This window comes from Oncorhynchus mykiss, chromosome 12 (assembly GCF_013265735.2).
Source record: "Oncorhynchus mykiss isolate Arlee chromosome 12, USDA_OmykA_1.1, whole genome shotgun sequence".
Classification (NCBI taxonomy): Eukaryota; Metazoa; Chordata; class Actinopteri; order Salmoniformes; family Salmonidae; genus Oncorhynchus; species Oncorhynchus mykiss.
In genome coordinates, this window is record NC_048576.1 from 60,883,975 (window position 1) to 60,908,321 (window position 24,347).

At 42.4% G+C, this 24,347-nt stretch overlaps 3 protein-coding genes across 3 annotated transcripts; 1 reads left to right on the forward strand and 2 right to left on the reverse strand.

Moving 5' to 3' along the window:
- Positions 1-2,096: 2,096 nt before the first annotated feature.
- bcl2l12 (BCL2 like 12) lies at positions 2,097-9,450 on the forward strand. The gene is made up of 8 exons (XM_036937959.1): positions 2,097-2,115; positions 2,196-2,469; positions 2,693-2,951; positions 4,686-4,902; positions 7,658-7,792; positions 7,864-7,937; positions 8,140-8,406; positions 9,139-9,450. Exons 2-8 carry the CDS (start codon positions 2,198-2,200, stop codon positions 9,178-9,180), a joined length of 1,266 nt encoding a protein of 421 aa, XP_036793854.1. The 5' UTR covers positions 2,097-2,115; positions 2,196-2,197; the 3' UTR covers positions 9,181-9,450.
- Positions 9,451-9,802: 352 nt separating this feature from the next.
- tspan4b (tetraspanin 4b) lies at positions 9,803-18,378 on the reverse strand. The gene is made up of 8 exons (XM_021626080.2): positions 17,789-18,378; positions 16,836-16,905; positions 14,956-15,147; positions 14,719-14,793; positions 14,317-14,412; positions 11,979-12,092; positions 11,487-11,570; positions 9,803-10,589 (listed from the first exon to the last, which is right to left on the reverse strand). Exons 2-8 carry the CDS (start codon positions 16,902-16,904, stop codon positions 10,521-10,523), a joined length of 699 nt encoding a protein of 232 aa, XP_021481755.1. The 5' UTR covers position 16,905; positions 17,789-18,378; the 3' UTR covers positions 9,803-10,520.
- Positions 18,379-19,260: 882 nt separating this feature from the next.
- On the reverse strand, positions 19,261-22,305 carry si:ch73-248e21.7 (mucin-6). Its single transcript, XM_021626063.2, has 2 exons — positions 21,963-22,305; positions 19,261-21,367 (listed from the first exon to the last, which is right to left on the reverse strand). Exon 2 carries the CDS (start codon positions 20,806-20,808, stop codon positions 19,486-19,488), a length of 1,323 nt encoding a protein of 440 aa, XP_021481738.1. The 5' UTR covers positions 20,809-21,367; positions 21,963-22,305; the 3' UTR covers positions 19,261-19,485.
- Positions 22,306-24,347: the final 2,042 nt, after the last annotated feature.

Consider the following 24,347-nt stretch of genomic DNA (forward strand, 5'->3'; position numbering starts at 1 on the left):
CCAATTACGGTTTCCAATCTCTCCAAAATAATGTGGTGATTGATGGTGTCAAAAGCAGCGCTAAGGTCTAGGAGCACGAGGACAGATGCAGAGCCTTGGTCTGGCGCCATTAAAAGTAATTTACCACCTTCACGAGTGCAGTCTCCGTGCTATGATGGGCTGTAAAACCAGAATGAAGCGTTTTCGTATACATAATTTGCCTTCAGGATGGCAGTGAGTTGCTGGGCAACAGCTTTTTAAAAAAAGGCCGATTTTAAAAATAAAATATATATAATAACAATTTTATATATTTTACTTAAAAAAACAAAAACATTTTCTGAGTCAAGGTTTGGCTTTTTCTAGACATGCTTTTTTACTAGCACTTTTAGTGGTGTGATACACATACTGTGGGTAGGGAGCCATTTATCATGTTCAACATAGGAGGGCCAAGCACAGGAAGTAGCTCTTTCAGTAGTTTAGTTGGAATAGTGTCCAGTATGCAGCTGGAAGGTTCAGAGGCCATGATTATTGCCATGAATGTGTCAAGACATACAGGATTAAGTGTCTCCATTTATTCTAGGTCCTGGCAGTTCTGTGCACTCAGGACAACTGAGTTATGGAAAAATATCAATTCAAAGAGTAGTCTGTAATTTGCTTTCTAATGATCATGATCTTTTCATTGAAATTCATGAATTCATCACTGATGACGTGATAGCCATCTTCTCTTGGGGAATGCTGCTCTTTAGTTAGCTTTGCGACCGTATCAAAAATACATTTTGGATTCTCCTCAATTAAGTTGAAAAAATAGGATGATCGAGCAGCAGTGAGGGCTCTTCGATATTGCATGGTACTCTTTCCAAGCTAGTCGGAAGACTTCCAGTTTGACGGAGCGCCATTTCCGTTCCTATTTTCTGGAAGCTTGCTTCAGGGCTCTGGTATTAAAGGTTAAATTTAGATTCACAGTTAGGTGGTTAACCAATTAAAAAACTTTTTGTTTTTACTCAAGTCCTTGGGTAGGTAGAGGGAGTCTGGAAGGTCATCTAGCAATCTTTGTGTTGTCTGAGAATTTATAGCATGTCTATTGATGGTCCTTGGTTGGGGTCTGAGGAGTTTATTTGTTGCGATTGCAAACGTAATTAAATGGTGGTCCGATTTAGTCCAGGATTTTGAGGAACAACATTTTAGATCCACAATATTTATCCACGGGACAAAACTAGATCCAGGGTATGACTGTGGCAATGAGTAGGTCTGGAGACATGTTGGACAAAACCCACTGAGCCGATGGCTCCAACAGCCTTTTGGAGTTGGTCTGTGGACTTTTCCATGTGAATATTAGTCACCAAAAATGTGAATATTATCTGCCACGACTACACGGTCTGATTAGGAATTCAGGAACTCTGACTTCTCTGATTGAGCAGGTTGCATAGATTTAATGACTAAAACGTGTATGTATGTGTAAATGTTACCGACACTGGTGTTCGAACTCTTGTGTGTAGAATGATTGAAATGTGGATAGACTGGATTCTCCAGCCGTGTGTTTGTGTACGGCATTGCTTTCACTTCCCTATGAGTGCCATGGCATCAGACTGTTCCATTAGCAACACAACCGACACTTTCTGCAACTATGGGGAAAAACAGACTGTAAACTATATTTCTTCTCCAACGTTTATTGAAAACATAAATACATTTGCACTATGAGCACTTTTTGTCTCAAATACATTGTTACAGATGTTGGTTAGTTAGCTAGCAAATGTTTTGCCATATTAACATTGTCATGAAATCATTCAAAACAAGACATGGTATCAAGAACAAGATGAAACTAGCTGAAATTGGTCACTTACGATTCCCCACAAAGCAGTTTCTTGTAGTTTTGGCTATCCTGAATCACAACTCACTGACTTCGGCCCCAATGAAACATGCACATCATTTTTGTGACATTGTCAGCTAACCCATCTGTGGAAGCATCTAGGCTACATACAGTCAGTCTGCCTGTCGGTCAATAAAAGTGATGGAAGTTCAAATCAAATCCCTTGACTAATGAAAGCGTTGGTGTCTTTAGGTTGGGGCTGCCTTTGGAGTTGACTTTAAACATGCACTTGTAGGAGTTTCTATACTGCATACTAAGACACAAAAAAGGTCAGGTGTCAGCCAATAACATTTCTCTCTCTCAGTGATGTCAGCTGATGCGCTCAACCCTACCTCTCCCAACCCCTCAGTGATGTCTGCTGATGCGCTCAACTCTACCTCTCCCAACCCCTCAGTGATGTCAGCTGATGCGCTCAACCCTACCTCTCCCAACCCCTCAGTGATGTCAACTGATGCGCTCAACCCTATATCTCCCAACCCCTCTGTCTCGTCCATCTCTCTGGTTGAGATCAAGGCAGACACTCGTCTGGTGCTGAAAGCTTTCCTCCGCAGCGCACTCTCTAATCCTTCGACCGAGCGGCTTGGGACGGTGGGGGGAAGCTACAAAGACCACAACAAGTACAGGTAACAACTCTCTCACGTAGCCCCCCCCCCCCCCCCCCCCATCTAGGCTATTACCTGTCATCCCCATCACCTCACATCCCTGCCATTCACCCCCATCCCAGTTGTATGTTTTAAAAATGCCACCCAATATTCTTTAACCTTTTATTTTTCAATTATATTTAATTTTTGCAATCAATCCAATCATCCTACCTCTTTATCCATCTCCCCTGTCTCTTCTTTCCAGTGCAAAGGAGTCTAGGAAGCGGCCGGACAATGGCTGGGACTCTCTGGATGAAGCAATCAGCTCAGTGGAGGAGAAGAAACACGGCTTGAAGGACCTCATTAAGAGACGACTGCAGCCACGGCCCTCCACCCTGCCCCTCCGTCGCTCAGCTAAAGACAGCGGTGCAGACCAGACACAAAATGGTGGCTCTTTGGAGAAGGACGGAAGACCAAATCGAACCAACCCAGGCCTGCCAGGCTTCTTCAGAGACCAACTCGAGGTGCGATGGATCCACGTTGTTAATCACAACGCATTATTTAAAATGTACTAAGAAATTACATGTCACATACAGTACCAGTCAAAGGTTTAGACACACCTACTCATTCAAGGGTTTTTCATTATTTTTACTATTTTCTACATTGTAGAATACTAGTGAATTACATCAAAACTATGAAATAACACACATGAAATCATGCAGTAACTAAAAAAGTGTTAGACAAATCAAAATATATTTTATATTTGAGATTCTTCAAAGTAGCCACCCTTTGCCTTGATGACAGCTTTGCACACTCTTGGCATTCTCTCAACCAGTTTCATGAGGTAGTCACCTGGAATGCATTTAAATTAACAGGTGTGCCTTGTTAAAAGTTAATTTGTGGAATTTCTTTCCTTAATACGTTTGAGCCAATCAGTGGTGTTGTGACAAGGTAGGGGTGTGATACAGAAGATAGCCCTTATTTGGTAAAAGACCAAATCCATATTATGGCAAGAACAGCTCAAATAAGCAAAGAGAAACGACAGTCCATCATTACTTTAAGACATGAAGGTCAGTCAATACGGAAAATTTCAAAAACATTATACTTCAAGTGCAGTCACAAAAACCATCAAGCGCTATGTGAAACTGGCTCTCATGTGGACCGCCACGGGAAAGGAAAACCCAGAGTTACCTCTGCTGCTGATAAGTACATTAGAGTTACCAGCCTCAGAAATTGCATCGAAAAATAAATGCTTCACAGAGTTCAAGTAACAGACACATCTCAACATCAACTGTTCAGAAGAGACTGAGTGAATCAGGTATTCATGGTTGAATTGCTGCAAAGAAACGACTACACTTAGAATAAGAGAATTGATTGGGCCAATGGACATCAGACCAGTGGAAATCTGTCCGTAGGTCTGATTTTGCGATTTTTGGTTCCATCCGCTGTCTCTTTGTGAGACGCAGAGTAGGCGAACAGATGATCTCTGCGTGTGTGGTTCCCACCGTGAAGCATGGAGAAGGAGGTATGATGGTGTGGGGTGACACTGTCAGTGATTTATTTAGATTTCAAGGCACACTTAACCAGCATGGCTACCACAGCATTCTTCAGCGATACGCCATCCATGATGGAGTGCTGCATCAGATGACCTAGCCTCCACAATTACCCGACCTCAACCCAATTGAGATGGTTTGGGATGAGTTGGACCGCAGAGTGAAGGAAAAGCAGCCAACAAGTGCTCAGCATATGTGGGAACTCCCTCAAGACTATTGGAAAAGCATTCCAGGTGAAGCTGGTTGAGAGAATGCCAAGAGTGTGCAAAGCTGTCATTGAGGCAAAGGGTGTCACCTTTGAAGAGTCTAAATAAATATTTTGATTTGTTTAACACTATTTTTGGTTACTGCATGATTCCATGTGTTATTTCTTAGTTTTGATGTCTTCACTATTATTCTACAATGTAGAACCCTAGAAACCTTTGAATGAGTAGATGTCCAAACTTTTGACTGGTACTGTAATTAGCTGGTATCCCACTCCCCCATTTTAAGAGTTTTGTTGTGGTTTTCGGTCAGACAGAAGACCTGTGACTGATTTTAGCTGCTGTTTTAAATTCTATACAAGACCACATCGGTCATAGAGCAAAACTGCTGCTCTGAAACTATGGAATGTAATAAGTTGTGGAATGTGGTTATGATGTACAAAGCTGTGATTATTTGATCTAATACAGTATATGACATCCATCATTGTTACTATTACCTCAGGAAGATGTTAGGTTCCCCTCCTCCATGTCAGATGAAGAAGGGAACGATCCGAAACAGCAGAAAAAGGCAAAGAAGTTGAAGAACCAGATCTCCTCTTTCTTCAGCATGAAAAAGAAGTCAGAAAAGGATAAAGACAAGGATGAGACGCGTCTTCAGAGGCCATCCACACTGACCATCGGCGTAGGGCCAGTACCCGTGGCGCCAGTCATCTCTCCCAGTAAGTATTTTGGAACAGAACAGTCAGTCATCTCTCCCAGTACGTATTTTGGAACAGAACAGTCGGCAGCAATGAATGTTTGCCTCAAACTATCATATTTATTAGGGGTTCAGCAGCGAACACCATTGGCTCATAGTGGCCATATTGTTTGAGCTGGAGTCCTGGTTGAAGAAATGAGTACATAGATGCTATATACCAAATTTGGTACCAATCGGTCTAGCGTTTCTGGTGAAGTAGACGTTTTAAAGTACATAATTAAAAATAATCCAAAATACATCAAAGCACATTGCATGATCTGTTCGATGTTGAGTTTTAATATTGGACAAGCTTGAAAATTAGTACAGCGGTAGCTCATCCAAGGGGCACAGTGGGCCCACAACTTGAACCCCTTGCTATTTGCAGCTATACTTAAGGACATTCAGGAGGACAAGGACATTCAGAATCTTGTCCTGAAGCCACTACTGTGTTGTCTTGGCTGTGTGCTTAGGTTTGTTGTCCTGTTGGAAGGTGAACCTTCGCCCTAGTCTGAGGTCCTGAGCAAGTTTTCATCAAGGATCTCTTTGTACTTTACTCCGTTCATCTTTCCCTCGATCCTGACTGGTCTCCCAATCCCTGCCACTGAAAAACATCCCCACAGCATGATGCTGCCACCACCATGTTTCACCGTAGGGATGGTTCCAGGTTTCCTCCAGATGTGACGCTTTGCATTCAGGCCAAAGAGTTCAATCTTGGTTTCATCAGACCAGGGAAACTTGTTTATCATGGTCTGAGAGTCCTTTAGGTGTCTTTTGGCAAACTCAAAGCGGGCTGTCATGTGCCTTAAACTGAGGAGTAGCTTCTGTCTGGCTACTCTACCATAAAGGCCTGATAGGTGGAGTGCTGCAGAGATGGTTCTCCCATCTCAGAGAGCTCTCTGTGACCATCGTGTTCTTGGTCACCTCCCCGACTAAGGCTCTTCTCCCCGTATTGCTCAGTTTGGACGGGCGGCCTGCTCTAGGAAGAGTCTTGGTGGTTCCAAACTTCTTCCATTTAAGAATGATGGAGGCCACTGTGTTCTTGGGGACTTTCAATGCTGCAGAAATGTTTTGGTACCCTTCCCCAGAACTATGCCTCCACACAATCAAGTCTCGGAGCTCTACGGACAATTCCTTCAACCTCATAGCTTGGTTTTTGCTCTGACATGCTTTGTCAACTGTGGGACCTTAAATAATATTTACCTCTTATGTGCATCATGTGCACATTCAGATAGCCTTGTCCAACTAGGTCTACTATCAATCACCTCGTATACCTTAGCTGGCAACATTGTAACCAATGCCAGCCTTACATGTAATTAACCATAGGCTGCTATAGGATATAAAGCCTACAGGTTAAATAATTTAGCTCTGATTTTCTCCCCATCATAACCGTCGGAGGGGGGTAAATAAGTGACTTCCTTGAAAAGGGGAGAATATGAGCTTTACAACAATGCCAGAATTATTACTGTACTCATAATATTCAGCAAAAATCATGTGTTTTTCCAATCTTAAAAAGTAACCGCAACTCGCTATTGCCATAGATGAAAATAACGCTTATGGCAAAATAGAACTGGATGTGATCTGAGCAAAATGGTTAGTTTGTTACAATTGAAGTCTCCTGGCTGTGCATCAGCTCAAAAGAAAGGCAGACGAGTGATTGAAGTGACTGGGAACCAGTGGTGTAAAATACTTTAAAGTACTACCTAAGTAGTTTTTGGGGGTATCTGTACTTTACTTTACTATTGATATTTTGGGCCACTTTTACTTCACTACATTCCTAAAGAAAATAACATACTTTTTACACCCTACATTTTCCATGACACGCTAAAGTACTTGTTACATTTTGAATGCTTAACAGGACAGGAAAATTGTCCAATTCATGTACTTATCAAGAGAACATCCCTGTCCATCCCTACTGCCTATCATCTGGTGGACTTAATAAACACACATGCATCTTTTGTAAACTATGTCTGAGTGCTGGAGTATGCCCCTGGCTATCCGTACATTTTAAAAACAAGAAAATGGTGCCGTCTGCTTTGCTTAATTTGAAATTATTTATACTTTTGATACTTAAGTATATTTAGAACCAAATACTTTTAGACTTTTACTCAAGTAGTATTTTACTGGGTGACTTCCACTTTTACTTGAGTAACTTTCTATTAAGGCATCTATACTTTTACTCCAGGATGACAATTTGGTACTTTTTCCACCACTGCTGGGAGCTGTGTGTGGGAGAGCCAGATCAACTCAATCAGCTCGCGCAACAGAAACATGTTATCGATCAATGAGAGGATTGCATTATGTATTCTACACAGCTATGCATGCTTATGCTTGGACAAAACAGATGAAAATGAGCTTTATGTCAAAGTGAATGTCTCTTAGTCTCACGTGGACTTTCTCGTCTTGTTATATTTTCGTCAACTAAAATGAAAAGCAATTGGTAATAGTTTTTTTTTGCACGCGCGTCTCGTTATAGTAATTTAGTTTTTGTCTGGGGCAATAGGCTGTTGACGACTATTTTTCGTCATAGTTATTGTTGACGAAATTAACACCAACACACCTGATTCTAAGTTGAATGTCAAGACTGAAGACCATGCATGTTTTAGTTGATTATTTCAAACAGGAGTGTTGGAACAAAAGCTGGAATTAAAGCCTGCAACATCCAGTAGCTCTCCAGGACCAGAGCTGGAGGCCCATTCTATTACACTCCTACTATTCTCTCCTCCCATCCCTCTCTGTAGCACACCCTCCTGAGTTCTATGAGGAGGTGGCTGAGACTCTGGACAGGATTGCTCAGCGGTCCCACAGTATGAAGAGACCCCAAAGGCCCAGCCCACGACCCAGCCCTGCTACCACCCCGGTCAAACCTCCCCCTGGTGAGTGGAAACACACATGCTATGCTGCTGTATGGCTATTCTTTATTTTTATCCATCTCTCCTGTCCTCAGAACCTGACAAAGAAGAAATGGTGCGCCAGCTGGTCCAGGTACTGTCTATGGAAGGGGATGCCATCAACTACAAGGTAAGACTTCTGGTGTAGGACTAGATCTAGATCACCTGACACTGCAGTTTCTAACTACCTACACAGTTTCTAACAACCTACGTACACCTTTACTACCTATGTACACCTTTACTACCTGCCTACACCATTACGAACAACCTACATTGCTACTACGTACACCTTAACTAACTACCTACCCTTGTCTTGTGTGTGCCCCCCCCAGATCCAGTCGGACCCCTTCCTGCGCTCCACGCTGAACCGTCTCTCATACCCGTCCTTCGCCAAGCTCCTGGACACCTTCGCCAGCCAGGAACAGGCCACGCCCTCACCTCTGCCGCCTCCTGCCAGCAGCCCCACGCTGAGACGAGTGGCCGTCACCATGGAGGTGTCGCGGCGTGTCGTCACAGCAACAGGGATGCAGCGCATGCAGGGCTACGCAGAACGCTATATGGAGAACTTTGCCCCCTGGGTGAAGAGCCATGGAGGATGGGTGAGTGTTTGCTCCAATTGCCCTGTCCCTATCAGAACTCTCTAAAATATTTTTGCAAAATGCAAGTTAGCCTTAAATTTTAATGCAGATTTAGCTTAGCGTTTGTTTTCCATTTCTCCTAAACAGCTAAATATATGAATATATGCATGTATTTGATAAGAGTAACTTGTTTGGTTGTATAGACTGGTTGGTTGTTGAGCAACAAAACCGACACATGCGAATCTATGGGGCAAATCAGACGGGGTTCACTTAGTTTGTTGACAACATATCTCCAATGTTTATTGAAAACATATATAAAGTTGCACGATGAGCACTATTTTTGTGTTGTTGGTTAGCTAGCTAGTAAATTCTGGCCATATTTAGCATAGAAGGGACATCACTTAAAACACCTCAAAGCAAGACATGGTATCAAGAACAAGCTAAAACTAGCTGAAACGAGCCACGTACGATTCCCCACCTGGCGGCATCTTGTCAATGTTGCTAGCCTTCTGGCCATCCAGAATCACAACAACACATGGACTTCTGCCCCATTTTGAAGCGTGCGCAACGTTTGTGACATTGTAAGCTAACCCATCTTTTAACATTGTTTATGTGGACATTGGCGCCCTCTGTTCTAAAGTTGAAAGGTTGTTTCCAAACACAACCACCAGGAGGCAGAAGTCATCACTGACCACAGCAGGCATCTGGTGCTGATTTTCCCTCAATTTCTAATCTCCCATTTTCCATATGCAGGAAAGTATTGTCCAGTTGGAAGAGATTTTGGAGTGCGACTGACAACCCTACACCATCAAGGCAGCTCGGAAATCCTCACTACTTATTTTTAACCTATGACTAAGGCCTGGAGTTGTTTCCTATCAAGTCGGGTACAACTCAAGACCCTTCCTGACCTCAGTTTCTCCTGTGGTGAGAGACGGAGAAGGAGTTAGCTTTTTATAACTCTACGACACGTGAATTATGTCACTTGTATTTGTCTGAGAATCATGTGTACTTGTACAATTTTTTTTATTTTTATCAATGTTTTTCTATAAACGTGTTTTACAAAAACCAATGTGTACAGTGTGGTCTTTGGTTTGGGTTTCATTACTTGGTGTTACGACTGGAGATCATAATTAAATAGTGTACTTTGATAGTCCATTTATAAGGATATGAGATATTTATTTCATTAGAATGACAAACCCTGACCTCTTCAGTTGTCTATTGGACAGAAATAAGTATTTGAAAGCATAGGCTCATCTCAGAACTATATAAGAGAAGTGAATTCATACCGACAACACCTCATATGGAAAACAAGTTGTTTAAACTATTACCACATTCATAATCAGAGATTCATCCATTTGGTTAAGTGTATTTTACAAAATGTGCAAGTTAACAAAACAAATACCACTTCACAAGCATATACAAATTACAATGGATTTACATTTTTATTTGCTTTTGATAAGGCTCACTTTTAAACATATAGTTTCGACTTCTGGTTAAAAGATGCTGCAGTTGAACAGAATACTGTAACTGTTTCTTTGGGGCAAATCCCACTGCTTGTCCATGGGCATCAGAGCAAGCACTTTACATTTCCACAACTAAACAATATAATTTGTATCGCCTAATAGTAAAAGTAACAAGCAGCATGTAGTCCCCAATAGTTACTAATAATCTTATTCCTTATACAGGATAACTACATGGCTGTATTGCTGTCGTGTTGTGCAGATCAGATCTCTAAAAGACAATTTCATTACACTTCTCCAGGCGTTGATCTGAGCAACATGACTGCAATGAAGATGACCTGGAATGTGCCCCATGGTTTTTAATGCAGTGTTCTAAGAACAATCAATCCAGATGAAAACAACCCTTCAAATGTGTGTGCTCATTTAAAATACATTTACTTCAAACTTAACAGAATTGAACACACGGATGATCTGGATTTAATGTTCTGAAAAACCATTCCAAGCAGCTGTTATCTCACATTCAGGACCCAGCTAACACTTTTTAGTTCCCACATCGTTGTGGGGAAGTTATTTTTCAAATAACCGAAGGAAAACCTTAAGGGAACGTTACATGAACTCTGTGCCAGCTAGGGAGTCTCTCATTCAGCCTCTTGTCCTTCACGGACCAGTCCCAGATCAGTCCAGGTACTTCTCAGCACGGAGGATCTGGCAGTACATCAGCAGGGAGAAAATCAGGGCCAGGATCTGAAACGACAAGAGAATGTATTTGAGTTATACAAATGGTGACCTATATTTCACAAAACTGGATTAAGTGAATTGTTTGCCAGATAAGTTTCATAAATTATTCAATTTTTTATTTAATATTTGTAGCTCATATTTCTTAGTTAATCAATTTTAGATATGTTACAACACTCATTCTCAATAACCCAGATTCCAGTGGTGTAAAGTACTTTTAAGTAAAAAAATACTTTTGTAGTTTTTTGGGATATCTGTACTTTACTATACATTTTTGACAACTTTTACTTTCACTCCACCACATTCCTAAATGCATGTTTTTACTCATACATTTTCCCTGACATAAAAATACGTGTTACATTTAGAATGCTCATGCAGGACAGAATTATGGCACCTATGAATATAAGGCTTTGTCATCCCTACTGTCTCTGATTTGGCGGACTCCCAAAACACAACTACTGTGTAAATTATGTTGGAGTGTGCCTCTTTCTGTCCGTAATTAAAAATAATACGAGAATAGTGCTGTCTAGTTTGCTTAATAAGGAATTGAATGTATAGCATTTACTTTTACTTTGTACTTTTACTCAAGTGTGACAATTTAGTACCTTTTCTCCCACTGCACTTAAGTAGAATTAAAACCAGACACTTTTACTCAAGTAGTATTTTACTGGGTAACTTTTACGTGAGTTATTTTCTGTTAAGGTATCTTTACTTTTACTCAAGTATGACACTTGAGTATGTTTTCCACTACTGCAAGATTCAAGTTTTCTTTATAAACATGCAAGTGAAGTTTTATCTGGCTGTTTATCAAATTTAGTTGACTAACAATGATCCTGCTTGGTGGAATTACAACCCTGGCTTATTGATTGTGATTAATTGATTGATTTATTAATATGTTGTAATTACCTGGACAATACCAATGCAGACTCCAAACACCAGGACAGAGGGGATGTTGTCCAGGAGCCACTGTCTGGCCTTCTGATAACATGGCTGAGCGAGGGAAGAGGAAAATGCAGGAAGAGAGAAGGAGGAGAGGGAAATGGGAAACAGAAAAGGGCAAAGGAGAAGTAGGGGAGGGTGGGGGACAGAGAGGGAGATGGGGGTTGGGTAGGGAGGGGGGGGGGGGGGGGGGAGAAGAGTGGAGGACAGATGTTGGAGAGAAGCAGAGCAATATGTTGATGAGAATTGGGTGTTGAAAGAATGCAGTTGAGAAAATAAATTGTATTGTATTGTCACAGTCATGTCATTCTTTACACTCTTGTAAGTGTGAGCACACATGCAGATCTGGACTCTGTTAGCAAGACATGTAGCCAGCTGGGAAATGTCTTGTGCGCAGCCTGTTGAATCTTGACTCCCCTGACCCCCCCCCCCCCCCCTACATTTAAGAAGTGGTCTGACCTCGATCCATTCTTCAACACATTGGTCCATCCCACCGGAGCAGCAGGAAAAGGGGAGCGTTCCATTGACCACGAGGTACCAATCTGTTTTGTTGGTGACGCCGCAGCACTTGAACTAAGAAACAAATATTGCATATTTGTTATTATCTCTGTTGGTCTCTGACTCTGTCAGATCCTTAGTTAGTTTGTCTGAAAATGTGCCTCTAAAAATGTGTCCCGGGATCAGCAACTGCACAGCCCTTCAGACTCACTGATGCACATGGATGTACATTTCTAGCCAATCAAGGAGATTTAAAGAGATAGTGCCAGATGTTGGCCCTTTTTCTACTTACGCAGAGTCAGATGAACTCATGGATGCTATTTTTATGTCTCTGTCCAGTATGAAGGAAGGTATCTTCGTGAGCCAATGCTAACTAATGTTTGCGCAATGGCTGGAAGTCTACTGGAACAGCTACAAATAGCATGCTGACTCTGGTTAAGTAAGGGCCCTTTAAAGGGTCAATCTGCAATTGCTACATCCATATTTGGATATATATATATATATATATATATATATTGAGATATATATATATATCAATGATATGTAGCCATTGATTCTTGAAGAATATAACTTATAAAGGCCTTCATGAGCTTAGTGCAACTGTCTTACCACAATCTGTTTTGAACCACCCAAAATATAAGCTTGTTTTACTCCAATGTTTATAAACAAAGTAAAACCATGGATGGTCAGTTCCGAGGGTTATACTACGAAGCAGGTTGAAGGAGTTAGGGGGCAGCTTAGGTCAACGTTGAGTTCAACTAGCTATTACCGGTCATACGAACGTGGCTCATCTTTTAGCCAGGCAAATGTCTATGGCAACGAATTCTTCAGAACTCACGGCTAACTCCATTTACCCTGAATTAAATGACTGAGCCGCAAGTTGAGGACCAGATCCCTCCCTATGGCAAAGATTGCATCGTCCCCTTTCATTTGAGGAAGTCGACTGGTTAAATATTTTATTAATCAAAAGTTTTTGTGTGTAAAATGTTTTGGTTAAAATATCAAATTGCACATTTAGTAATGACAGAACGCAATGTAATGACAGAATGCGACTTCACGCAATGTAACACTTTTGTATGACTTAATAACTATTGATAGGAGTGGGGGGGAAATGGAGTTGATAAGCACACCAACGACTGCATTAACGATAAGTAATACAATAACTGCATTTCTAAAAGCCTATTTCACACTGCTGAATTTGCAAGATAACTTTTCTTTCGTTTTGGTTTCGGCACAATTGAAAATGTGGCACTGACTCGCCCATGGATTGACATTTCAGCATTGTCTTAATGAAAAGTCTGGTGTTCGGCTAGCCATGTGCGACATGCACGCGCAGTTACAAGCTTGCTAGAGTTAGCTACAGCCGGCCAAGCAATATCCACTGCGGTAATATGGATGAAGCCTGAGCTGGAATGTGAAGCTAACTGAAGCTGTTTAGCTTTAGAAAACTCTGAGTAGATCTAACTTGCTTTGTAGGATACCCTTCTGGCATCCATGGCTCTATGAATTTGAGAGTGGTTACTTTCTCCAGCCCATCATTCAGCTTTTTCCTGAAATGGGAGAGGGGACAGGGCCGGATTACAGAACAGGCATGCAGGGCACAAAATGAGAAATAATGACACAAATTGAAAATCATTTAACGAAATAAGGATTTATATCATTCTAAAGCGACTCAGTGCATCCCATGGCAGTATACGCAATAGCCTACCGCATAGGCTGCTTGTGGATTTGACAGCTGTAAATGCAGTTCCACCTCCTACATCCCCAAATCAATTGAACACCTTCCTAATTTTGAGTTGCACCCCCCCCCCCCCCCCCCCCCCCCAGGTCTTGAAAGCATTTCACCGGGATGCTGGCCCATGTTGACTCCAAAACTTCCCACAGTTGTGTCAAATTGGCTGGAAGACCAATCTTGATACATATGGGAAACTTTTGAGTGTGGAAAACCCCAGCAGCATTGCAGTTCTTGATACAAACCGGTGCGCCTGGCAACTACTACCATACCCCGTTCAAAGGCACTTAAATATTTTCTTGCCTCATTCCTCCTCTGAATGGCACACATACAAAGGCTTAAAAATCTTCCTTTAATCTGTCTCCTCCCCTTTGATTCCCATGGTCAGTCTATGTCATGGAACGAGCAGGTGTTGTTAATGTTTTGTATGATCAGAAAGTCCTTACTATCATCGTCAGTCAGTTTTAAGTGATTTATCACTAAATCCACACTGAACAGACACAAGCACCATATAAGGTAACAGACTAGAGATTGGTGGGTTTCCCCTAACCCCCCATCCTCCTCTACCATTTTCTGCACATTGTCCCATGACTTCTTCAGTCCTTCGTCTGTCAAGTAACCCTTCATCCCCTCCTTTAACTCATTCTGCGCTTTCGTGTCCAGCTGTGAGAGAGAGAGAGAGAGAGAGAGATGAAGATGAAGTGTGGGCTTTGATATACTTGCAGAATATGAGACAGATATAGGGGATAATGTAGATTTACAGAAGGCTTCTATAATGTAGTCTGTACCACCTCTGTCTTCTGTATCAGTATATCATTTTTATTTTAAACACTGGTTGTTAATTTAGTGGTAATATAGTGGTAAAACTTTACTAAGGACCCTCATTTGGGGTTGTTCAACATTAGTGGGTGAAACTGGATCCTTATGAGTGGCCAGGAGGATTGTAGATGGATGGTAGACTGGACTCACCTCTTTGTGAAAGATATGGAGGACCAGGGTTAGAGTCACCTCTGTCAAGACCAGGAGCAAAAGGATTACAAAGAACTGTGGGGAGGGAAGGAGAGAGAGAAAGAGAGAGATGGGTTAGATATTTAATCCTTTGGACCTGTGAGTGTGTGTGGTTTTGTGTGTTGTGGTAAATTGACTTGTAAAGGTATTTAACATGGTTGAGGTGGACCCATGTTTTGTGATGTCATGGGGACTCACCGTCATCAGCAGGCAGCGCTGCTCCTTCAGGGCACCAAGGCAACCCAGGAAGCCTGTCACCATGGTGACGCCTCCAGCGACCAGAAGTAGGTTTGCTGCGGAGAGTGAGGGAAAAGACAGCGGGAGGGAGGAGAACTCGGACTGGGTGAATGATAGCCACACTCCCACTCCAAACAGGCCACACCCTCCCAGCTACAGAGGAGACAGGAGACACAAAAGGTGACTTACGGTGAATCTCAAAACGTAAAGTGGTAGTTTATTCCTAGGTGAACTGTCAGAAGTAGTTGCCTCTATAGTTAGAAGATAGGACATGGGAAAGAAAGCAAGTTTTTGCATTGGGACTCACCCTGCCTTTTGTGACTGATCCCAGATCTGTATGTGTTTACATGTGTAAAAGCACTTACAGATGGGACAAGGCTACCTTGTGTTATAAGTTGAGCATTTTAATAGCTAAAACAGAGCAAAATCATCAATGCTGTCTGCTTGACCTACATAAGTAGAGATCTGGCAGGAGTCTTACTGTTGAGCGTGTTTCCATATGTTCCTACCAACTAACATATTTCCAGAGTTATTGGAGTGTCATTTTATGTCTTGGTGCCGCCAACCAGAGGCTTTATCATGACCATTTTTCTCTTAAAAAAAAAAAACAAACTCCATAGCCCACACTTTATGATATCTAGTTCAGAGTTTGTATTCACATCCTAGTGTTGCTAGCCAATACTGTACATTACACGTGGTGCATGGTGAACTTGTTCCCCAGCCTAAGGTCATGTTCACATTAATCTGGGATCACAAATATATTGATTTGGGAGACAAATAAATAGACCAAACTTGAACATAATAGAAACAGGACCACAACAAAACTAGAACAAGGCCAGATTGGAATCAGACTGGTTTAAGACCAGAATTTACAATCTCTTATGGTATGTAAGTATGTAGAATGGAACAGGCCAGAACAGATCAGAACTGAGCCAGAACAGGACAAGAAGAGAGCTAGAAGAACACCGTAATAGAACCACACAAACAGGACTAGACAAAGACCAGAAACAGATCAGAACTGAGCCAGAACAGGACAAGAAGAGAGCTAGAAGAACACCGTAATAGAACCACACAAACAGGACTAGACAAAGACCAGAAACAGATCAGAACTGAGCCAGAACAGGACAAGAAGAGAGCTAGAAGAACACCGTAATAGAACCACACAAACAGGACTAGACAAAGACCAGAAACAGATCAGAACTGAGCCAGAACAGGACAAGAAGAGAGCTAGAAGAACACCGTAATAGAACCACACAAACAGGACTAGACAAAGACCAGAAACAGATCAGAACTGAGCCAGAACAGGACAAGAAGAGAGCTAGAAGAACACCGTAATAGAACCACACAAACAGGACTAGACAAAGACCAGAAACAGATCAGAACTGAGCCAGAACAGGACAAGAAGAGAGCTAGAAGAACACCGTAATAGAACCACACAAACAGGACTAGACAAAGACCAGAAACAGATCAGAACTGAGCCAGAACAGGACAAGAAGAGAGCTAGAAGAACCACACAAACAGGACTAGACAAAGACCAGAAACAGATCAGAACTGAGCCAGAACAGGACAAGAAGAGAGCTAGAAGAACCACACAAACAGGACTAGACAAAGACCAGAAACAGATCAGAACTGGAATCGGAGCTTAAACGCTCCATCTGTGATATCAAACAGTCTGGACCCTCCCGCTTTGTTTGGTAATCTATATTCTTCAAGATTAAAACAATGGGTATAGCGTACTGTATGTCATTTATTTAAATGACTATTGGACAGCAGAAAATCAAACAGATTGTGCCTTTTAAAAACTGAGGCATACCAAAGGACAGAGATGTGAAGGTACTGACCCAGAAGATGAGGTTGAAGACGAACATGAGGTATTTCACGCAGCACAGGCACCTCCGAGAGGCTGACATCCTGACAGAGAGAGAACAAAGTATTCTATATACTAATATCAAGTTCAAGCTAATTGGGTTATAACAAGTTCACGACAAGACTTGAGAAATCTACTTAACTCTACTCAAGTATACCTTGGGCATACAGCACATTCGAGGTGTGATTGTGGCGGCAGATGGTTTTGTGTATTGTGGTTAGTTTTGTTGTTAAGGTATTTATATGGTGTGTCTGTGGTTAGTTGTGTGTGTGTGTGTTCCACACACAGGAAGTCAGTTTGTCAGAGCACAGGAAGGAACCTCCCTTCTCCTGCTGTACTGCTAATTGTGTGCGTGCTTGCTAATTGAACTCATGTAGGGCGGTCGTGGAAGGTTACCATGACCAGCCACAGACAGGATAAACATGACTCATAATACGACTGGAAGTGAAGCTCATTCTAAAGGCATGCTGATGCTAGAGTGCAGAATAGTGTGGTAGAATAGACTTTAAAAAAATACTTAGAACAGAATGAAATAGAGGAGTGCTTCGTTTGTTTATAGATGTACAATAAGTGGCGGCGGTCTTTGAAAATGGGGAAGAAAATTCTTGGTCAAGCAAAAATGACATTGATGTTGGTAGTGTGAACAATGCCAAAGTATTTTATGCGTTTTTACTTGTTCACCACTTAGAATGGACATAAATGGAGGCAGACTTACAGAAGAAGAAGACAACTACTTTGGCTTAAGTTCTGCTGTAAATTATATGAAATATAAATGATTCACAGCCTTAGACAACCAAATTGTCATAAATCAATATACTAGGATTCATGCATACACAGTCAAGGCATACCTGCCATGGCAGAGACCTTTAACGTGTGTGTGTGTGTGTGTGTGTGTGTGTGTGTGCGTTTTAATTAAGCCTACTGTACCTGTCTGACGGTTGGCTCCACAGGCTTGATATACAAACAAATAAGTAGAAAAATTCCAGGCTAGGGAATCCTCTTTTGTTCTCTTGGCTCTTCTTCTTTGTTGAGTTGATTTTATTTCAACTCAATGACATATGTTTGGATTCAGTCCCCTTTGTTCTGTTTTAAACGGTCCTCCAGATTAAAAAGCTACATTTGAGTTTCCCCTCTTTGTCGTCCTCCCCTCTCGGTATGGATTGTTCTTAGGATAGAATTCCAGTTTCTGGCGCTCGCTCTTTCTTTTCCTCAATTCCTTTCTCTCTGTCCACTGTAGAATTCTTGTCAACCTTTAGATAAACTGTCCTCCCTTAAATCTTTAACTCAGTTGATACATCTAATAAGTCTATCCCTACATCTATCCCTACATCCCTACATCCCTATCCTTTCTCCCTCTTTTCTATTACAATGCAGTTCTCTCTCTTTCTCTTCTCAATAACTTCCAGATGTGACTGTGTTGTTGCCGCTCTCTCTTCTCTCTCTTTCTCTCTCTTGCTCCCCCCTCCCTTCATTATTTTTGCCATCCCTCCTCCATCGCATCTTCCTCCTCACCCCCATCCCCTTACTCACAACATCTCTCTCTCGCCCTCCCTTCCTCTCACACTCATTCTCCCTCTCCAAACAAACATTCTCTGTCAGATTATCCTATTCAGCAGAGAGACATTTAAGGCATTCATTTGCCATAGTAGCAGATTTTTTTCTCTCTTCCTTTTCCTCTGATTCTGTTGTATGCACCCCCCTCCCCCCAACACACACACACACTTCCTCCCCTTCCTGAACAAATGGTTGAGGGAGGTTGAGGGGTGTAGTGGAGTTTTGACCAGGATAAAATAGAACATTTTGGCTTACTTACGTAACATGTCCTACCAAGGACATTGCCTTTACAGTGATCAATCTTAGTAAAAGTGGTTGTTGTTATATCTAGGTTTCATGTGTGATCACAGCAGAGCGTTTTCCTTGATTTAGTTGTTTGCCTGAAAAACTGTGTTTGATCTCTGCTTGAGGTACCTGTTGTTTTTCTGCTAGATGTTTGCAACAGATGCAACTGTGCAAAAACAGACCAATAGAACGGAAGGCCTGTGCGTCACCACCACACCAGCTCTTTACTGCAGGTTACATAATTGAACTGTTCTCTGATCATAAAGATAGGGAAAGACACCACCTAGTGGCCATAATCGGCAACACATAAAATCAAAGCCTAACTATGAGACAAATCCTAACTTCTACTGAAGTCAAATGTTCAATTAGTCTCCCATTGACATCAATGCATGATTAAGTGAATATTCAACTTCAGTGGAAGTCAAGATTCCTCCCTATGAATTGAGTGCTATTGAGTCCAGCAGTTCCAGAAATAAAGTGCATTTGCGGACAGCAAATGATTAAGCAAAAAGTATTCAGATTCTGTCAAGTTCAACAACTTCATTCTAGCACATTCTCTCCACATTCTAAAACTTTATTAAACTGAAAACGGTTAAGAAATAACACCATACAAAATACAACTGGTAAAACATATGGCTATACACACAACCATTCGTTTTGTTGATAGAGCACACAATCACAGATCAATACAATGTTAAAGGCCTTTTCAGTAGTACAAAAAATATTAGAAACCTTTACAATTATCATCTAGAAAAACTTTTTTTTCATGGAAAACTGTTCTATTTTTAAACTGCAGTCGTTAGACAGAATGCCGCTCCTCCATTCTGCTCACCTCTTTCACTCTCATTTTCTTTCTTTCCATTCCCTTCTCCCCTCTCTATCTCCTTTTCACTTTCCCCCTCTCTGTTGCCCCCTCCTGTCTTTTTCTCAGAGTCAGATTTTGAAAGTGAAGGAGGAGCCATTTTCTCCAGCACCTCCTCCACTCCCTCATCAATGTACAACAGAGGCTCCTTCTCCTCCCATTTCTCCGCCTCCTTGCTCCCAGCCACTCCAACTGCCCCATCGGGCCCACCCCTCTCTCCCTCGGTCTCGTTGGCTATGAATGTGCTCAGCACAACATCTGTTCCAGCCCCCTCTCTCTTGTTGTCCTCTGGGCTCCCTCCCTCCTCCACGCCCTCACCCTCCTCCCTGTCCCCGCCCCCTAGCTTCACTGGCCCCGCCCAGGCATCTTCCTCTGCTCCTTTCTTCCACTTGGAACTCTTCCCGTTCCGGACGCCGGACCCAAAGTACTCGGTGCGGCACTGCCTCTTTCGTCTGACGCCCAGATATATGCAGTAGACCATGCCCGGGAATATAACACAGACCAGGAGAATGGCGATGATGATCCAGAACAAGCTGAGCGGACTTCGCTTGACCCTGCCCACCATAGAGTCATGATCTGTGTAGGTGGAGGTCATAGCGGGGGTTGTGAAATGTCTGGGAGCGCTGTTGACCGATGGGGAGGCGGGTGCTTGGGTAAGTCCCTCTGTGTGGCTGGCAGTACTCTCTGAGGCAGTGTGGATAGGTTCAGGTGTAGTAAAGGAGTCCTTCGTCAGATGAGGGGTGGTGTGGAGGGGCCCGACTGGGATAACAGAAGTCAGGTGGTCCTGGGATGTGGTTGGGAGATAAGAGGTGGTAGTCAGGACGTCTTGGGAGAGGGTGGATTTAGGGCCAGGTGGAGTGGTCGTATCTACAGGCCCTTCAGTGATCACAGGGGATGGTGTCATCGTCTCAGCCTCTGAAGTAGTAGTTGGTGCATCAGAGGTGGGCTCCTGAACGGTTGTGATCTCAGGGTCTGTTAGTACTATAGTGATGTTATCTATGATAAGTACTGGAACAGAAGTTACCGGGGTGATTTCAGTGACAGGCTGTGCTGTAGTGACGACCACAGGAGCAGTCGTTGTCTTGGTGGTGGCCTCGGGTGAAGAGGCTGCCATCGTGCCGTCCTCAGTAGTAGGTGCTGCCATGCCATATTCAGGTACGGTGATGGGGACATTATCTTGGGCAGGGAGACTGGGCAGAGGGAGGGAGAGGAGCATAGCCCCGAGCATCAGTCGTACCCACTCCATACTGGGCAAGAACTGAGAGGGGTCACGGAGGTCAACAGTCACTAAAGGGTTTTGCTGACCTCTCTCAGATTATGTTTGTCTTCCTCTCTCTGAGGTGCGTCAGTGACAGCCTTGTGGCTTCAAAGGTATTACAGGTTTGTTTTACAAGTCTAGAGGAGAAAAATTCACATTCTAGAAAAGAAAAGCAGTATCCGTCATCAGCTACTGAGGTTCTTGGTTTGACTAGGGTTGTGTCAGGCTTTGATCTTCACTGCTCTCGAATTTTCCCTTTCTTTCAGGCCTTGCTCTTGTTAATAATCTAAGGTTTGACTGAGTGTTAAGCATTTGAAGTGCATTTACGTAGTCAAACTTTTGTTCTCTTGCTGTCTCTCCTGGTTGCTGGGCTTGTGGTTAACTAGGGTGTACTTGTGTGCAAATAGGCCGGAAAGACACAACCCTTCTCTTCCTCTCTCGCTCTTCCGTTTTCTCCTCCCCCTGCACTTCACTTTACTTTTCAGCTGTCTATTTCAGGTGCAGCGTGAGAGATTGCAGCAACGGTGAACCAAAAAAGTCACGAGACCTATAGAGAAAAGGATAGATTGAAGGGTAAAGGAAGAAATGGAAGAAGGAATGGAGAGGTTATTTTATGTGTACATTCCTACATGTACTGTATAAATACATTTACCTCCTCACAGCATCCACTGTCTGGACCGCTGTAGATTTAGAATGCTTGCTCAGTACACGCCTACAAAATTAAGGAAGTTACCAACACCACTTCTTGTTGTTTATTCTTGTCCGTGATGTCACCATCCATTTTAATTTGGTTTGTAAATTAGTGACTAAAAGCAAGTAGGCCTGTCTTAAAAATGATAAATAAATAAAAAACTATGATAAAATAAATAAATAAAATAAATAAAAAAAACATATTTAAAGAAATTGAAAAATGTATTTTAAAGGAATTATGAAGAGATACATTAGTACAACAGCATGTCAGTAAATGTAACACAAGCCTATGAAAGTTCCTCCGATTGCGTTTTTGAAACATCTCTTTCCCTCCTTTTTCTTGCCTCCTCACAGAGTCACAAAGTCATATTCTGTCGATTATTATCCAGATCAGTGTCTGTTTAGATCAGACATATATCAATGTGTGCCACGAGACTTTCAATCTTACTTACCCACATGTTGCTTGGAGAGAACGGTTGGGTTTGAAATGATCAATCCACCATAAAGGCATCAGGCTTTAACTCGTGTACTGTGTGGATGACGTCCCCTGCACTAGTACTTGTATGAAGCACCTTTCTCTCGCTCTCTTCCTCCGTCCCTCCCTTCTGTTCACTCCCTCCTTTCTCTCACCCCTCCCTTATTCTCTCTAGTTGGTTCTCTCTATCTCTTCCCGTCAGAGTATCACATTCTCCGTAAAACAGTTTTGTTAACTACTAAAGAGAGAGAGGTGGATAGGTGGGGAGATGCCAAGTAACTTAAGAGCAGCTTCATTTGGTTTACTGTGTCATGTGCTTATTTTCTTGAGGAAAAAGGAGAAGTTGGTCCTACGAAGAATCTGTGTGTGTGTGTTGAAATGTTTGAGCCAGGGTATGTTTGCACGCCTACACACAGGCCTACTTGGATGTGTGTGTGCTTGACGGTGTGCATGGGTTTGTGTTTGTGTGTGCGTGTGTGTGTGTGCGTGTGTGTGTATTGGGGAGCTGGCAGTCAAAGGGCGTAAGTTGTCAAAACGTGAGAATTCAAAGTAGAGAGAGTATGATGAAAATGCCATTTTATTATGTCAGTCCATGTTATTTTCACATCTTGGGACATTATATGTCAAACTTCAGCTGGTCCGGTATTACATTCTAGAGGGGTAGATTTTCTACTGTATTTACAGCTATACATTATTGATCAAATGGCCCGATCCATTATCAATTTTGAGGTAGGCTTATAGTCGATTCCAGTCACCATGTTCACATGCACACCAATATTCCGTTATTATTTGGGATACTCAAGTATTCCTGTTTACAACAACCCGAATCAACTTGTATCCCCGTTATGAGAATCCCAGTTAAGATGCCTGGGATATGCTGATCGTAGACTGGATAATGTGGCATGTAAACATCTTATTCCGTTCACTGTTGTTTTACATGATTTGTACAGGCTCAGTTCCGCATAGTATCATGGGTAAATTTAGGAATATTCTGTTTATGCAGGGATAATCGTAAGCGGTGGATAGACGGATAGGGCTGTCGTGCTTCAATTTCTTAGGAAACTATAATATATATATATTTTTTGTGTTATTTCTTAAATGATTAGCCCAATAAATGTTTTGTGTTATTACATACAGCTGGGATGAACTTTTGGACATCAGAGTGGTGATAACTCCCCAGCAATATCAGCAATATGATCAGGAATAAGACTTTCCCGAATCGGATCCTCCTCTGATCTAAGCGGCTGTTCCAAAACTCTGCCGGCGGAAAAGAGATACTCGGAGCTGACTTTTAGTTCGACTCAGGAGGCGCACCCACCGATTCTGAGTATATTACTCGCTAATATTCAGTCTCTGGATTATAAAGTTGACGAGCTCAGGGCAAGGATTTCCTTCCAGAGAGACATTAGGGATTGTAACATACTCATGGCTCTCTCGGAGTCCGTTCAGTTAGTTGGGTTCTCAGTTCATTGCGCAGACAAGAATAAATATCTCTCCGGGAAGAAGAAGGGCGGGGTTGTATGTTTCATGATTAATTACTCATGGTGTGATTGTGATAACATACAGGAACTCAAGTCCCTTTTTTTTACCCAACTTAGAATACCTCACAATAAAATGCCAACCGTATTACCTTCCAACAGAATTCTCTTTGGTTATAGTCACAGCCCTGTATATTCCCCCTCAAGCCGACACCATGACGGCCCTCAAAGAACTTCACTGGACTTTATGCAAACTGGAAACCACATATGCTAAGCCCACATTTATTGTAGCTGGGGATTTTACGTTACCGAAGTTCTATCAAAACATTGCCTGTAGTACTCGACCTCCAACTTCTGGGATGCCTACAAGGCCCTCCCCTGTACTCCCTTTGGCAAATCTGATCATGATTCCATTTTGCTCCTCCCTTCCTATAGGCAGAAATTCAAAGAGGAAGTACCCGTGCTAAGGACTATTCAACGCTGGTCTGACCAATCAGAATCTGGGATATGTTCCAGGTAGCCTCCGAGAACAACATAGACTAATAAATACACTGATACGGGGACTGGGATTATCAGGAAGTGTATAGGAGATGTTGTACCCACTGTGACTATTAAAACCTACCATAACCAGAAACCGCATTACCCCAAAACTGAAAGCGCGAACCATCGCGTATAACCATGCAAGGTGATTGGGAATATGGCTGAATACAAACAGTGTAGTTATTCCTTCACCGGCGCCGAAGACGTGGATGTCGATTTAGGCAGCCCCCGCACCTCTCTGATTCAGAGGGGTTGTGTTAAATGTGGAATACACATATTCCAGTTGAAGGCATTCAGTTCCTTCCGTAAGGCAATCATACAGGCAAAACATCAGTATAGAGACA